This window comes from Aquila chrysaetos, chromosome 21, assembly GCF_900496995.4.
Source record: "Aquila chrysaetos chrysaetos chromosome 21, bAquChr1.4, whole genome shotgun sequence".
Classification (NCBI taxonomy): Eukaryota; Metazoa; Chordata; class Aves; order Accipitriformes; family Accipitridae; genus Aquila; species Aquila chrysaetos.
In genome coordinates this window covers 151,835-167,808 of record NC_044024.1, presented here as the reverse complement: position 1 = coordinate 167,808, position 15,974 = coordinate 151,835, and the positions used below count along the sequence as shown (strand labels likewise).

Here is a 15,974-nt window from a genome sequence, read left to right as displayed (position 1 = left end):
TATGAGAAGTGGGTTTTTTTACTTTCTGATCAATAAAGATGGAAGGATTTTGATGAGCTAAAAATGCCTCATTACATCTTTCTTATGTTGGAAATAACATCTGTATTAATATATTACTGTGTTTGCATACAGGAGTTTTCTCTTGCTTTGACTTTTATTGCAATCAAGCCTTCAAATCCCTAAACCTACTGTGGAGATAGTTTTATAATTTATATGTTATTAATATACAGAAAGCTATTTTTCCACAGTATCTTCTGGTGACTGGACAAACCTCAAAAGAGGCAACTCCAGCATGTAGCCAAGACAGTACATTTCTGTCTTCGGCACTTTGAAATTCAGCTGGATGATTATTCTCTGGAGTGAATTATATCATTCACTGCACTGTTCAGGTTAAGTGTATTTTTTAAGTAACTGTTTTCCTTATATATATAGCATTTTAACTCACAGAAAATGAGACTCTTTCCCCAAGGATACCATAACATATACGTTATGAAGATCACAAGCAAGGCATTGAAATCCAACTAAAGCTTGGCAACACTTCATAGATGATGATTTTCCATATACTGCTCTTTAACTGAACAACAAATATCGATCTAACCAATTCTGCTCGCCACCAACTCCATGCAGGTTTTTTGAGCTTAGAGTACATATTCTTCCTCTGATAAACCCAGTGCTGAGTTCTCAGCAGGGTTAGATCCTTTGATCAGAGGAACTACAGTTCCTCTATCACATCGACATTGACTTAATGTTGCTGCTGTAACTGCTGTTTTTATGACAAAGAGGAGTGGATGCTAACTGACATGACAGGAATGTACATTTGGATCTAAATGGAGTTGTGTTACAGAGAGCAGTGTAATAGCCTGTTCTGATGTTCATATCATGCTTTCTGTGCAGAAGTGGGACTGCCATGTGCATTTGGAGACCCCACTCTTCTGAGGACAGCAGTGAAGGCTGCTCCCCTCAACTGCAGAAAAATCTGTCTCCTGTGAAGCAGCTGCTGAAAAACGGATGTACACCAGCAGAGTAAACATGGAAATAAGCACTGCAGCATTCTGAACTACCTCCTAACTTCGCAGGCAGTAAGATGTAACTGTTCCAGGGGATTTGACTTGGATTCTTAAAATGGGGTCATGGCCTATGATTATATCATGGACCCTTTATCTGACTGGGGAAAACTCGAGAACAGTGCTGATAAATCTCTGTTAAACTGTTGCAATTAATATGAATTTCCAAGAAGACTATACATGTCCACAGAAAACATAGCACCACTTTGATCTAATCAAGAAAAATTCCTATGCGCCAGCACGCGTAGCTTTACCCTGGTCACACCCTCCACTCTATGCATAGCAAAGGTGGGTGCAGGAGAACACCTAGGCCTTCCTTCCACTGCCAGGGTGTCTCCAACTTTTCATGTGCTTTGTGCCTGAAATGTTTGCAGTGTTTTTTCTTTCTCTTTAGACGAAAACTAATTCATTGTAATTGCATTGGAATAGAGGGAAGTTACCTGGTGTTTCAATAAAAATAAAGCAGCCTTAAAATGCTATCCTGAACAGGAAAGTCATAGTGACAGACAAAACTTAATCAAAATTGCAATAAAAATACAGCCTTAATGAAATTTAAATACATAAATGTTACTGTACACAGAAATTTTTACTTACTAAACAAAATAATCTTAGCACATCATCCTGCTATATAAACAATGGGATGTGGGCTTTTTTTCATAGCTCAACAATATTTGTTATTTCAAAATTAATCATAGGTAACAATTAAGACTATCCAGTTAGTTAAAAGATAAATATTCATAGTTTATATCTATGCCTTAAGAAAGTAAATTACCTTAAAATAATATTAAGTACTGTAGATTATGTTTTGAACAGCAAAACCCATATAGATATTTTGGCTAATAGCTCAGTGACTTTGTTACATAAAAATCAAGAACTGTTGAAATGTGTTCATCCACTGAAAGTTTCCGATGCAATTTTGATCTCACTGAGGTCAAGGAAAGGTTGCCATTGAATTCAGCAGAGCCAAAAAGGATTTGCTGTCAGAGGGCTCCCTTGCTGCTACCCGAATGCCACAGCAATTCCTGTGAGCCCGCAAAGCAGGTTATCAAACAGTGCTGGCTCTCAGGACCACAGATATTCAGTTCAAACTGCTGCCTTCTTTACATGTGCGTGAGTGCAGGCAAATCAGATGTACTGGCTTGTTTAGGTAAAACGAGGAAACAGAACATTGTTGAAAAAAAAAATACCCAGGCTTCCTCCTCGCTGTCAGAGCAGGACCGAGCACAAATCTTCTTTCCCAGCATACAAAATGAGATTATGGTCTGTCAGGTGATGGAGGGCATAGCTAGCGTCATGGGGTGTATGCCAGCTGAGGGAATATGCTGTGGCCCCAGGTCATGGAACCGGGCTATGTGGTGCACATTCAGGCTATAATGCAGCATCACAGCCTGCCTCCAAACAGCTAGATGAGAGAGAGGCATGTAAAAGAGCATGGGATGAAGTACAATATGGGAAAGACCCATGGGATTCAACAGGTCTGATCAGTTGTGTATCAAGTACTGCAACCTGAGGCCTAACCAATCATTTGAAACATGCTAAGGCAGCAAGTAAATGCAGTAAGAACTATTTGCACTCCCTTCCAACCAAGGGAATAAACCATGCTGAAGGTTTACTGCTAAAGGCAAGGGGGAACAGAGGTTCTGAAGTGTTAATGTTTCTTGCTCCTTTTCAGCTTCTGTTTGAAGTTAGCAATGTCATAATAGCTTTTAAATTTCACCAGGAAAATAGGTATTGGGATAATAATAGTTAACATGCCGAATACCGCAGCTAAGGCTGCCGTCACTTGGCCAACTGTGGTGAGAGGAATAATATCTCCATAGCCCACTGTAGTGAGTGTGATCAAAGCCCACCAGAAGCAAACAAGAATGTCAGTGAAGTGCAGCTCCCCTGTGTAGGAGGGATGGCTACCAAGCAACTCCACATAGAAAAAGAGAGAGCCAAAGAAGAGGGTCTCAAAGGCCAAAATCATCAGCAGGATGCAAATCTCTCTGAGGATAGACTTGAGAGTGTAGCACAGAACCCTCAGGATCAGTGGCGTTTCTATCAGCTTGGATATCTTCAGGAGTTTGAGGAGATAGACAATGCGAACAAAGCCCAACCAAAGCCCCAGGCTTGGCATTCTCTGAATCTGCCCAGCCACAAAGAGCTCAATATAAACTGGGAAGAGGGAGAGGAAGTCAACCACGTTCAGGGGATTTTGGAAGAACAACTTCTTGTCTGGGCAGAAACAAAATCGCACGGAGAACTCAAAAGTAAACCAGAGGACGCAGAAAAGCTCCAGATGAAGCAAGTAGGCAGCCTGGTGGTAATAGGGTTCACGGTCGTTGTGGGAGACAGCAGAATAGCCAACAGAGGTGAAGTTAGCAGTAAAGAACTCAAATTGTGCCTTGGTCTCCTCACAGAATATGATGACAATTCCAACGATGAACAGCAGAGAAATAAAAGCCAAGCACTGCAGAGGGAGGAAAGGGCACGCATGCAATTAATTCAACAAACAAGTATTGCATAACCTCACTGCCCCACCACAATCCCAGGATCCCCTCCACAGGCACAGTACAATCCCAGACTAATCTTTCTCAAATCACCATTGTTTTGCTCACATGCAGTGCATTTTCTCCTTCCAGATTTGAAAAATAATAGAGAAGATTGGAGTCAAAGAAAAAAACACCTGAACTCATATATCGGAGTTTGTAAGGAAGCGGAAATGTCTGACAGCTGGAGTAATACAGACAGACTCACACTGAGGGCCTCTTCAGCACTAAATGTTGGCTCTAGAAATACCAGCAGCACAGAAAACATCCTCTGCAGTCTCTGACTTGTGCTTGTTGCTCTACATGCCTGACATTTTAAAGAGGCAGGGGGCATGCATTTTGTACAGAGAACAGGGACAAGAAGAGAGAAGGAGGTGTCTGTTAATGAGAAGAGAGAATTTTATTTTCTTTTTTAATCTGGCACTCAAAGCATACTTATCAAAGCTATGAACCCATTAGCATTTTTCATGGACCCATTCCAGTAATCCCAAAGGACACAGGCTATGTCCGTCTCCACATACAGTATTACCTTAGCACTGAAAGAGGAAAAGGGTTTCTCAAATATAGACCAAATCTTTGGCTGCCACCTGGTTCGCCAGATGAAATCCCTTCTTTCTGTCTGGACTATGAGGCATTGGTCATCAGTCTGTTCATTTTCATCCCAAATGTTAAACTCCTCTGGATGGACCTCTTTATTATTCAGCTTCAGCCAGCAGCAGGATGCTAGCTGTGTCTCATTTATTTCCCAAAAAGTCAACTCTTCTTCTAAGACTGACCTACAGGTATTGATGGGGCAGTGGAAATGTTTGGTCCTGTAATAGTTCAACACATAGCTGAAGATCTCAGCACTCCTATCAAAAAAGAACTGTTTGGTGGTGGGATCATAGTCATAGATGCTTGGGGCATGGGGCTCTGTTAGGCTGCACAACTTGGTCCCTGGGAAGGTCCGGAGGGTGCTGCTGTATGTCTCATATCTGACTCCCCCAATATTCAAGATGATTTTTTCCTTGGAGCCTTCCATCTGCGAGGGAGGTGCAAGTCCTCATAGGCTCTTGTTTATCTTCAGTCAAAAAGAGAAGAACACAAATTAAAAGAAGTAAAGTAAAGCAAGTTTTGGAGCAGGAACGTTTTCCAGGGTACCTCATTCCAGTGCTTTTAAAGCACATTTTGTACCTGCAACCTGCATCTCCTATAGGCAGGAAGGCACTTCTGCCATTTCCCATCATGTTCAGTGCCTGTTCCCAGACTCTGCTCCACGGCCATATTGTCTGAGCACTTTTCAGGAGATGCATCAAACAAAATGACAAACATCTGGTTTGCATTGCTCTCCCTCTCAGCTTCTCCCCATGGGGACAGAGCACACAATCCAGAGTCTGTTTCACGACATTTGTTCGTATGCTGTAGATAATCATTGCAATAAACTCATTTGAGTCTCATTCCCAAGGTGTTCCTTCCACTATCCCTCCCCTCCTCTAGTTCTTCCACCTCCGCCCCCAATTTCTTTCTTTACAAGCAGTAAAGCACACCTTCATGTGCCAAAGAGGTAAAACAGTCATCAATAGCTTATTCTCCAAACAAGTCTTTAAACATAATCTCCTGTGTTGAGCCTGGCATAACAAGTTTCACAAGAGATCCTGCTGCCTCGTGGAAACATTTAGGTTGTCTGAGTTATGTTTTTTCCTTGAGTCTTCCCTATACAGAGTCCCACTGAACCAAATCACCTTTCTCTCTGCAGGAAGCTGCTCTTTACCTGGAATCTATATGCAGGATTCCTGGACTAGATAGAAATGCAGAACAACATCCTGCCTCCTCCTTCAGGGCTGGCTGACATCTCAGAATAGCACCAGAACCTGCTGCCAAGGCCTCTGGCATTGGAAAGCATGTTCAGTTGCTTATTTCCTGTAATACATCCCCTGTTTTGCTCTTCAAAATCCTACATACCTGGGAGAAACTTGAGCCCTGCTTTATGAATATTACTCTAAGAAGGGAGGGAAACCAAGGATCTCTGTAGCCTCAGAGGCACGTAGGAGAGGTGCAGAATAGGGGCAGGATGTTCCTGAGAAAGTGACTAGGACTGTCTTTCACCCACAGGTATCCACTTCTGACTGTCTGTACCCCTCCATTTCCCCTCCTCTATTCCTATACATTTCCATCCAACTTTCTCTTACGCCCTGCATTTCTAGTTCTGGCCCTTCTCTTCTTGTAACAGAGCATGCTTCTCTATCTTTCCTTCTCTTACCCAGAGGTGGCTGCTCAGTGTGCTGGAACCATGCACACAGAAACTCCAGTTGTCCCTCCTCCCCTTTTTGCAGAAAGTGCTGAGCATGGGAGTCACAGGTCACTTCTGCAACAAACCTTTCCATCCAGGATTAGCAGGGAAACAAGCCCGGCACCAGGGGAGACTCCCAGAAGTAAAGAACTACATACAGCACTTCATTCAGCTTTATCAGAAAAGAGTGGAAGCTGCAGCTTGGTCACATGCTCACGGCACAAGAGAATTACTGCCCATCTGCTGTCCTTGCCAATCCCAACATATGTGAGGCTCGATGCAGCTTTACCCTAAAACTTCCAGTAACTTCAAAGAGAGCAGGATTGAGCATAAGGACTAAAAGTGTGCAGGCATTGCTTAGTACTTGCTGCACAGGAATCCACACAGCGTGATTCTAAGCAGGTTAGATTAATTCAGCACTCAGCAAATCTGGAGTTACATTATTGGCCTCTGTTGCCTAGCTTTCTAAAGAGCACAGTGATTTTTGAGATCCCAGCTAAAATTGCCTTTATCTGCTTAGAGTATCTGCCAGACACCTCTTGCTCAAACATAACAATCCCCATGTGAGAAATGAGCCGAGAAGTGCCATTTCATATTCTTACCTTGGTGCTATTGCAGCAACTCTTCAACCAGAAGAAAGGAGAAGAGACTGGGAAGAACAGAGACAAATTCAGTGAAAACAGGATGTCTGATGGCTAGTCTCCAAAGCTCAACTCTCATAGATGCCAGAAAATAAAACCAGCCAATAGCACTGAGAAGATGCAGAGGCCCCTCTCCCTTGTTCTCTACCCTATCAGCAGTCTCTCTCCCCACTCAGGGAATAACACTCAAACAAGAAGGCAACAACTGCCCGGCCAGATACGCTCTCACTACACTGCCACCCACTGCTCTACTAACAATCTCAAAGGGCCATAGTGTTTGGGAAATACGTGGAGCTCAAATGTCCTAGGACCAATTAAAGATTAAACTATCAAGCCACAGAAAGGCAGACAGAGCATTGTTCTTTCTTGGCTGTGCCTTATTCAAGTTTGAGTTAAAAAATAATATAGAAAACAACAGGAGCAAACAAACAAACCACCTGACCTCCCATCTTCTTGTCACACTCTCTCCTTTTTTGGTTTAAAGGGCCTTTTCTTCATTTCTGGATAACCCAAAGCTTAATCTTTCAAACCCACTGATTTTAAATGCATTTTTTGTCATCGATTACTCCAGGAAGAAGCTTGGCACATAGTTGTTAATCTCAGTCAAGAGAGGCATGCTGCGTGTGGAATTTACTTTCAGCCGACATTCCGAGGCCATTTCTAAGTATCACCTCTGCTTACTTCAAGCTCTCTGGAAAGAAAGCAGGAAAAGGAATTTCCTTATTCCCAGCAAGAGCAAGACTATTCAGGAAGGCATGGGGTCTTCCTTTTCAGTTACTCAAAAGAAAAGCAGATTCATGTCTCTTTAAAGGAAGTATTATCACAGTTCATCTGCAAGATTTTTCATTTTAATCCACTACCTACATTACCCTGACACACTGAAATCTCTCTTCTTTTAAAAAATAGGTTTTCAATTTAGGCCTTTTACCTAGGTAGCAGTCTGGTTCTTCACTCCTCATTAGCACTTCACCTGCAGGTGCAAGTAACCTCACTCACCCTCACCATCCAGATTCCCAAAGTACTACAAGGACACCACAGGCAATCCTGGCCTCTTCTCTCAGCCAACACCACAGCAAGGCTGCAGAAACTAGAGTGGCAAATTGCTGCCAATCTTGTGTGGGACATTCTCGGCAACAAGCCACCTTTGCCCATTACCTCCCAATTCTGTACTGAGCAACCTCGTAGCCAGACATCACAAGCAGAGCAACAGCACAAGCATAATTCCCCTTAGATCCAGACTCTGAAAGCCCATGAAGCATGTGAAATCTATGCTAGTTCAGTCCTTGGTCCCTTCCATCTCTGTAACAGACACCAAATTATTCAGCTTTTTCTCCCTCTTCACAGAGAATAGGAATGAAAAACACTCCTTTTAATTTAATTTCTGGTATGTCTCTGAGGTTCTGGAAGCAGGTGATCTGATCAAGTTTGATGTATCCTATCTGTTCCACAGCACTGCAGTATTTGCCTTTTACAACCTTTGCACTGCAGTTGATTTCTGAAATCCAGAAATAATCTGGCAAGCAAAATGACACATGGTGTTCCTATGCTCTGAATAAGACCCTTTGATTGCAGTAAACAGCTTGTCCTTTCAGGACATTTTTTAAGCAAATGAAAACTGCAACTCCATTTCCAGAGAACGGGGCCCTATTCCAAGTTTTCTCCCTGCCTCATATCTTCTAAGAATTCACTTTCACTGCGTGAGGCATTGCGGGAGTTTGGCAACAAATGTCAAATCTGCTCCCTCAACCTTACTTTTGAGTAATGAAGCTCTTGTTTCAATTTGGCCTACAATTATTAACACCAAAGAACAAGGTAGACTTTCTGCGGGGGGAGGCAGGGGAGAGGAGGTTGAAGCCGTAATGAACTGAGGCATTTTTCAAAGATGGTATTTTAACAGAACTCATTCAGCATTTCTTTCCCATAATCTGTGGTATTTAATAAAATGAATATTTCAGACAGGGCAGCAGTTCTGTAATTTTTTTCCCATTCACTCATATTCAGATGCACATGGTCTCAACTATGCACTCAGGCACACTCGTGTTAGTCTAAATTAGGGGGGGCTTCGTTAACTGCATTTGCGCTAGAATGTAAGAGGAGTTTTAGCTTTCCAGTACAAGCACTTCTTCAGAGAAAGTTCATAAAAAGCTGGGGAGGATGACTAACAGTTTTGCAAACAAAGATCTTTCTTTGGAATACTGAACAAAAAAGCTTAAGCTATCCTAAAGTCCTGTCTGCCTTGAGGAAAGACCAAGCTACCCTTTAGGTGGTGGAGATAGCACCAAAACCTACAGGCTTAGCTTTTCTACTAGCAAAACCAGTGTAAGTAGCTTCTGTGGGCTTCCACCACCTCCGGTGCTTTTTTTCCCATCCCACGTTTCAGTTCTACTGCCCTTCTGACCTCTAACACAAGTGTATACCTGGGATTATGCAAACAGATCGGTGAAAACATAAGTGTGAAAAAAAAAAAGCCGCCAAAGCCAAGATGATTTACAGCCTGGACCGTTTATTGATTCAGCCTACTGCAAAAACCTGCAAAACGTTGCAACTGGAAAGAAGAGCAGTTAAGTCTTCTGCGAGCGCAGACACACACGGCCAAGGCTGGGCGGTCAGGGACACCAAAATCATCCGTATGATCCGCGCCACTTTGCTGAGAACTGCCTCCTGCCTCTCCCTCGAGGCCCGTGGCGGGCTCCATCTTCCCGGCAGCGCTGAGTCAGCGAGGTCCCGCGGAGACAGCGCGAAGCCCTGCGTGACCCGAGCGCCTTCCCCTCTTGCTGCGGGACTGTGCTCCACGCCCCACCGGGTCCAGCAACCCGCCCGCGAGTCCTCTGGCCACCCTTCCTCACACCGCTCTCTGCCCTGACCCCGAACGCACCTCACCGTCCCGCAGCTCCCCCAGCTACGTGAGGGGAGAACACGTCTGCTCTGCGCCGCCTGCAAAAACCCCAGCCCCTCTCGGCCGGGGGCCGCGGCCCCTGCGGCGAATCACTGCCGGAGACACCACCCCCCCCCCCACGCCTGGGAGACGAGTCCCACAGCCCTCGGGCGCGCGCGACCTCTCCAGGCGGGCCGAGAGCCCCCGCAGGCCCACGACGCCCCGCGGCCGCCAGCGCCCGCCCCCGCCGCGGAAGCGGCCCCCGCGCAGGCTCGGCGCGGTGGGCGGGGCGCAGAGAGCGGCGGCGGAATGGCGGGCGGCGCGGAGCTGGCGTGGCGCCGCGGGCGGCGGTGCCTGTCCCCGGCCCGCAAGCGGCTCAGGCCGCTGCGGACTGTGGTGGCGTGGAGGGGCAGGGCGGAGTGGGACCAGGTGATGGTGGGGCTGTACTGCGGGGACAGCCGGCTGCAGCAGGAAGCGCTGGACCGGGTCTCGGCCTGGAAGAGTCGGTACGGGCCGCGCACCGCGGGCAGGGAGCGCGCCGCGGCCTTGCGGGGCTCGCGCTGCCTTCTAGGCTGCCGCCTCCGTCCCTGGCGCGGCCCTGCCAGCCCTCCGCCCCGGGCTGCTCCTGACGCCCTCTCTCTCGGGCCCGTAGGGCGCCCGGGACCCGGCCGCGGCGCCCCCCCCGCCCCCGGCGCTGCTCCGCGGCTGGAGTTGTGTGTGCAGCCCGTCGGTGCTGCCGGGCGGGCAGCTCCGTCTTGCGGGGCGCCTTCTTCACGCTTCGGGCATGTAGCTCATGCCAGACGTAGGCCGGCCCCGTGGGCCTCAGGGGAGGCAGAAGCCCTGCGTGCCCGCGGGTTCACTGGCTGGTTTCTCAAGGCAGAGTGCTGCAGTGAGGTATCCAAGGCCTCCAGATCGCCTCCGCCTGTTTGCGTTGCCCCTGCTGCAACAAGACCAGTCTAGGTATCGCATCTTGTATTGGGTATGTGCTGAGCATATCGGTAAGTACTCCTTTAACATATGCGTAGGAGTAGCCGTGTAATCACTGCTCCATATAAGAGCCTTCTGGAGAGAGCCTTTGATGGTGTCTTTCTGCGTGCAGTTTCTCGGGCTGTTGTGTACCAGAGAGCGCAAAAAGTAGCTGGAAAGCCACACTTTTTGCAGTGGGAGTGTACTGCTGTGAGACTGCTCACCTGCTTTTCCTTTATCTCCAGGTATGGTCCAAAAATGCCTCTTGCAGTGGATTGCACTGCTGAACTGATTCGTTGCAAGGTCCTGGATTCATCTGGCAGATTGAAGTCGCATGAGCTCATCCTCTCTTATGGGCTGGCTCTTGTAAGGTAGGGCTCTGAAGGCCTGTGTGCTGTGAGAGAGAGACCTGGACAGGTAGTAGTATTCAGCTGCCTAATTTCACTTTGCATCTCTGGGACCGCAGAGCTGTAACAGCATGTGGGGGATTTGTCTCTGGGCCTCCGCGTTTCTCTGCAGCTCTTGATAGTAATTTATCTTTTCTGTAACCTGCATGCAGGTTTGTCAACTTGATCACAGAAAGGAAGCAGAAAATGGTCAGCATTCCTCTGAGACAATTAGCCAGAGAGGTAAATATTTAATAAGAGTTACTCAATAACTTATATATATACAGAAAGCATATGCATTGTCTATTAACAATACTGGGTGGAGGAAGTTGTGGGGGGATCATTCTTTTGTAACCAAAATAATGGATGTAGATGTCAGTTCTTTTCAATTGCAAAGTTCTAAAGAGGCTTGATGTAACTAGATCTAAAACTTTAAAGAACAAAGTCAGATTAGGAGTAACAAAGGCTGATGGTCACCAAAGCATTTTGAATAACGTGTAATCAAAAGTCTTGATTTACCTGTAAATAGTCACACTTGACATGTACATCACATGTTTTTGTTTCTTAGCTACTGAGATATGGAAAAAGAGCTAAATATGTTTATAAATTCTAGTCTTTGACAAGCAAGGTTATACATAAAAGCACTTAATCACATTTGCAGGCATTTTTACCTCATGTGTCTTGTTTGAGGTGAGCTTGTCCACTTCTGTGTGGAGGAGGGAAGGTTCAAGGTATAATTGTAGTAGCAGGACTAACTTGAGTCCTTTTGGTGCCAGCTGCACTAAGCATCATATCTGGGTCTGAACAGCAAGTTTTGAAAGTGAAGAACAGGCAGTATTTGCGACTCTTCTATATATGCAGCCTTGTCTGGGGCCCCTATGTGAGAATGATGAATTGATTTTTTTATTTTTTTTTTCCCCCCCCTGGGTTTTTAAGAAAGGTGCTGCTGCTCACCTTTTAAAACTGATCAAGCTTAAAAATAGAGGTCTTGCATAGTTAAAGTTAGTTGTCCTTAGGAAAGTTGGGAAAAATTGTGTGCAACTTAGAGTGTGTATGACTTGAGTATTATATATGATATGATTTGCATATTTGATATACAAACTGTCATCCAGAATGTTTCATCAGTTTAAATGTAATTTAACTGCTTAAATTACACATAGCACCTCTGTCTAAAAAGACATCTGTTGTTGCAAGTAACATTGAAGAACTTAAACTGTACAATACCAAGTTTGTATGGATCCTGGGCCACAGGAGGAGTGGGATCAGAGAGGAGGGGATTTCAGCCCACCCTTGAAGTGGGAAGCTGCAGGACTGCGGTGCAGGAGTGGCCTGGAAGAGGCCATTCCCACCCAGGTAGAGGCTCTGTGCAGCCTTACAGGGCTGCATACAGTCGTGGCATGATGCAGTGGGAACTGTGGGGTGACGCCCATGGCTGTTCTTCCAGGTGGATATCCCCATCTGGGTTGTGGATCTCCGTCATGAGCTGACCCACGGGAAGCTGCCGCGGCTAGCTCTGTGCCGCAAGGGTGAGTGCTGCTGGAGGGTGGCATGGGGAGGGCCTGGCCTGAGGCGCGTGTGGGGTGGCAATGCCAGTGTTGCAGGCCCTGAGAGGAGCACCCCTCCCTTGATTTTGGGGTGCTGCAGGGCAGGCAGCGGGCTTGTCCTGGCAGGGAGAGTTGTGGTGTGAGACACTGGGAGGGTTTGCTGCTGCCCTGTGGGGCTAGCTGAACTGTGTCTGGTGGCTCCAGGCTGTGGTGCACCACAGGGCAGGTGTTCAGAGACTTTCTCCTTGCCCTGAAAAAAATACTGGAAACAGTAGTTCGATCCTCTTGCTTCTTTACAGCACAGGAAGTTCATCTCGGGGAAAGAGGTAAATGCTTTTCCTGATGGGTTAGAGATACCTGAGACTCTTAAAAAAATCCCATTTAGGGGGAAATGCAGTAGGTACTGCAAGCCTGAATGAATGACAAGCTCATGGCGTTTGAAGGGATTCCCAAGAATTTTGGGTTAAGCACTGAGGAGCCAGTTAAATAACCTTCAGCAGGGTCCTTAAACTGAGTTGGGTAGTGAAATAGTGATGGGAGAAAAGGGGTTTTCTTTCCATTCTATCTAATGTATGCCTAGTGTAGTCTCTGCACAAAAAATTATTGTTATAGACACTATGTTCGTCCTGGTGGTTCTAAAGAACTGACTCATTTTCTCATCAGAACGCCACTGCTGGGACTTATGTTCTGCTTAAATTTGGCCTACCTTGGGCGAGGTGTAGCACTGTAGCAGTGTCCAATCTTTTTTGTTGCCAAAAAGACAGTGGGTGGGTGTTATCACGCCTGTGATACTGGGTTGTGGGGGTTTTTTGTTGTGGTTTTTGTTGTTTCTTTTTTTAAAACTCGTTCACCAGTAATGGAGTTGTATGTGATTTCAGGGTTGGTAACTTGTTAACAGCGTCTCTTTTCACAATGCAAGCCAGCAATGTGCCACCTTTTTTTTTTTTTCTTTTTTTTCAATAACAAAGAACACCTCACTGAGAAGAGAATGTTTTCTGTTCTCCCTTAGGTTGTGATGTTGTGCTGGAGTGGCTACGCAAGACGTATTGGAGCCGTCAGCTGGGCAATAACTTGTGTGAAGAAAGTGAGGACGAGGAAGAGGAAGAGGAGCAGGAAGGGGTGGAAGCAAATGCAGAGCTGGACAATGATGGGTGGGAGATTCGAACTCCACAGCATGAGGCCTGTCAGAAACACAAGGAATTTCATGGTAGGTGTCCCTGGAACAACGACAGATACAAGGATTAGATATGTCCCATGCTAGAGGAAGCAGTTTAAAGGTGTCATCTTCTAGCCCTGACAATGCATAAAGATTCAGCTCAGGTTTTGGGATTCCTCTTTGGGCCTTGGTGGATTCTTGGGGTGACTGACCTTTTTGGTGTTAGCTCACTGAATTGGTAGCATAAAATCTTTTACTTCTATTGAATATACAATATCCTAATCAGTAGCAACAGTTACACTGGGATGGTTTAGGACCAAATATTGTAAAAATTAGTTGTAGTGTCTTGACAGCCACAGTTTTGGTATTGAAACTGCTACTGACAAATAAGGCTATGGTCCTTTTATAGCCCTCAAAACTCTGTAGATTCATAACTTGAGCAAGAGCAGGATAAAGGCAGTTCAGCCAGTTTCAAAATACTTCGCATGCAGACAGAAAAATCACTAGCTGCCAGTAGCATTTAAAAAAAAAAAAAAAAAAAATCACAGGTAACTCAGTCTCTCAGCCTGGACATAACCTAAGATACAAAGTGCAAAACAACAGGAAAACTTTGGTAAACTGTTCCAGTGGTTGCTTTTCTATCACCAGAAGTCTTTGAAACCCAAATAAGGAGCTTTTCTCAAAGTGGATTTCTAGTTTGAATGACTTACTGGAGGAAGTGGGAGTTCAGATTACATGGCTGGTGTGCGAGTTTGAGGCGTGTGAGGTATCACACAGTACCTCAAACAGTAAAACCAAATTAGTCAGAATTTTTTCTGGCAAAACATGGCATGCTTATGGGGAGTAACTCATCCAACAGATTACAGCAGCCCAATCCAAGGTCCAGAGAGTGTGCAGAAATGCTGAAGTGACCCTTATTGCTCCCTGGAAGGTCACACTAGGTGACTATAATGATCTTTCTGGCTTTAGTTTCTATGGATTTGTTGCAAGTCTTTTCTAGATTCCTTTGTCACAGACTCATACATAGATACAGTAGCTGTGATCCAGAAAATACTAGCTAATTTGTTGTGCACTTTGAGTTTAATACAGAATTTATTAGAACAGTCCAAACCTAGAGGCAGTACTAAACTTTGGAATGCAGCAGCACTTGCCACTTTTCTTGTCAGAGAGTTATGTCTGGGTTTCTGTCTGACTTCATGCTGGATGAGATCCAAGCATGTGCTATTCCTTCCTCTTCCTGGCTACCCTAAAAAAAAAAAGAACAGCCCACCCCCAGTTGCTGAAAGAGAGAACCACAGAATGATACAGTAGATTTTGTGATTTATATGTCCAGAGTAATGGAATGGCAATGGTATATGAGTCCTACAGTTCAAATGCATCTGAAGTTTTATCTAGCTGAGACTGGGTGGTGGGCATCCTGATAGCAGGTGACAATGACACCTGAGTGGTGAAGTGTTTTGAAAGATGGTGCTATGTCAGGTATGGTAAAAGCGATACACAGATAGAGAAAGGACGTTTCTTGTAGATGGTAAATTAAAGTTTAGTAAAGTCCAATAAGGATATGGTTGGTTTGAGAATAGCCCCAGTGCTGTTGCAATAGCTTTAAAATGCAAGTATAAGGAATACAAATATGCATCAGAACAGAACTTCAAATGTGAATCAGAACAATTTCTTCCTAAACTGATCTATTTAGGGATTTTTTTTGAGGTGTCTGGATTTATCCAACTTGCCTGTCTTTGGGCACTGTTAGTGATAAAATACTGAACTCCTGGTTCAACACCACTTGATAAAATTTACGTTGCTGGAAAAGTCTGGGAGCTGTAGGAGTCTTCAGAGTGTTGTCTGAATCGGAATTTGTGACTTCATTTGACTTATGTCTTCCTTGAGTGTATACTCAGCAGAACTAAGCAGCTTGCCCAGATGCAAAATTCCTTTATATGGTTGATCCATTCCTTGTTTAAACTATATATTTATGTTTATTTCTAGAGAAAGTCAGAGATGTGCTGATATCCTACAAGAATGAGCAGTTTCGGGTAAGTGCAGTCTGATCATTAGCATTTTTAGTTCTTCTCATTTCCTGCTCGGGGCAGTAAGTCTTCTCTTCATTTTTGCCCAAAATGAAGAACTGGTGCTCTTGGCCAGGCCTCATCTGAAATGCCTGGGTGCTAGTATGACTAAGTTGCTGTGCCAGGAGTTTATTTCATATAACTGCAGGGATCCCTTTTGTCTCCGTGTAGCGTCCTCCCACAGTTAGAATCTGTCCAGAAGTGTCAGTGATACAGAAGTGGTATTTGTATCAGTGCTGCAGAGGTGACAGTACGCCGGTGTCCAAGTGCTACCAATGCTTGCCAGGTTGTGTACTCTTTCCTAAAGTAGTGCTGCTGTCTAGTGTGTAGCCCACAGGGGACCTGTGACTGCTGCATGTGCAGTGAGAGGCTTGATTAGTTCGTTGTTCAGATGTCTATCCTAGTCTTGTCATACATGGCTTACCAAAGTAAAGCTTCACTGCAGAGAACAAGCAATTTGAGCTGTGATGATTTCT

The 15,974-nt window shown here is 45.2% G+C and overlaps 2 protein-coding genes across 10 annotated transcripts in view; one reads left to right on the top strand and one right to left on the bottom strand.

Moving 5' to 3' along the window:
- Positions 1-1,251: 1,251 nt before the first annotated feature.
- LOC115333930 (potassium voltage-gated channel subfamily C member 3-like) lies at positions 1,252-9,613 on the bottom strand. 4 transcript variants are annotated; one of them, XM_041119133.1, is made up of 4 exons: positions 9,381-9,613; positions 6,467-6,513; positions 4,125-4,655; positions 1,252-3,516 (listed from the first exon to the last, which is right to left on the bottom strand). In XM_041119133.1, the coding sequence occupies exons 3-4, from the start codon at positions 4,614-4,616 to the stop codon at positions 2,713-2,715; spliced, it is 1,296 nt and encodes a 431-aa protein (XP_040975067.1). In that variant the 5' UTR covers positions 4,617-4,655; positions 6,467-6,513; positions 9,381-9,613; the 3' UTR covers positions 1,252-2,712. The 4 variants fall into 4 exon arrangements, with proteins under 4 accessions (XP_040975067.1, XP_029853391.1, XP_029853390.1 ...); XM_029997531.1 differs by having other exon boundaries at positions 9,386-9,613; XM_029997530.2 differs by lacking the exon at positions 9,381-9,613 and adding an exon at positions 7,502-8,209 and having other exon boundaries at positions 6,467-7,196.
- Positions 9,614-9,669: 56 nt separating this feature from the next.
- Positions 9,670-15,974, top strand: part of LAS1L (LAS1 like ribosome biogenesis factor) — a 38,384-nt gene continuing 32,079 nt past the window's right edge. For 3 of the 6 annotated variants that reach the window (XM_029997529.2, XM_029997527.2, XM_041118988.1), the window contains exons 1-6: positions 9,672-9,886; positions 10,592-10,717; positions 10,906-10,975; positions 12,177-12,258; positions 13,286-13,483; positions 15,419-15,465. In XM_029997529.2, coding sequence (XP_029853389.1) covers positions 9,690-9,886; positions 10,592-10,717; positions 10,906-10,975; positions 12,177-12,258; positions 13,286-13,483; positions 15,419-15,465 — 720 coding nt within the window. In that variant the 5' untranslated portion in view covers positions 9,672-9,689. The other 3 variants (XM_029997526.1, XM_041118987.1, XM_041118989.1) reach the window with 3 other exon arrangements.

Excerpts from the sequence above, each read along its gene's own strand:
- LOC115333930 (XM_041119133.1), bottom strand. The coding sequence starts at position 4,616 with ATGGAAGGCTCCAAGGAAAAAATCATCTTGAATATTGGGGGAGTCAGA. Across the intron at positions 3,517-4,124 it reads TTTCCTCTTTCAGTGCTAAG|TGCTTGGCTTTTATTTCTCT; the intron begins GTAATACTGTAT and ends CTCCCTCTGCAG.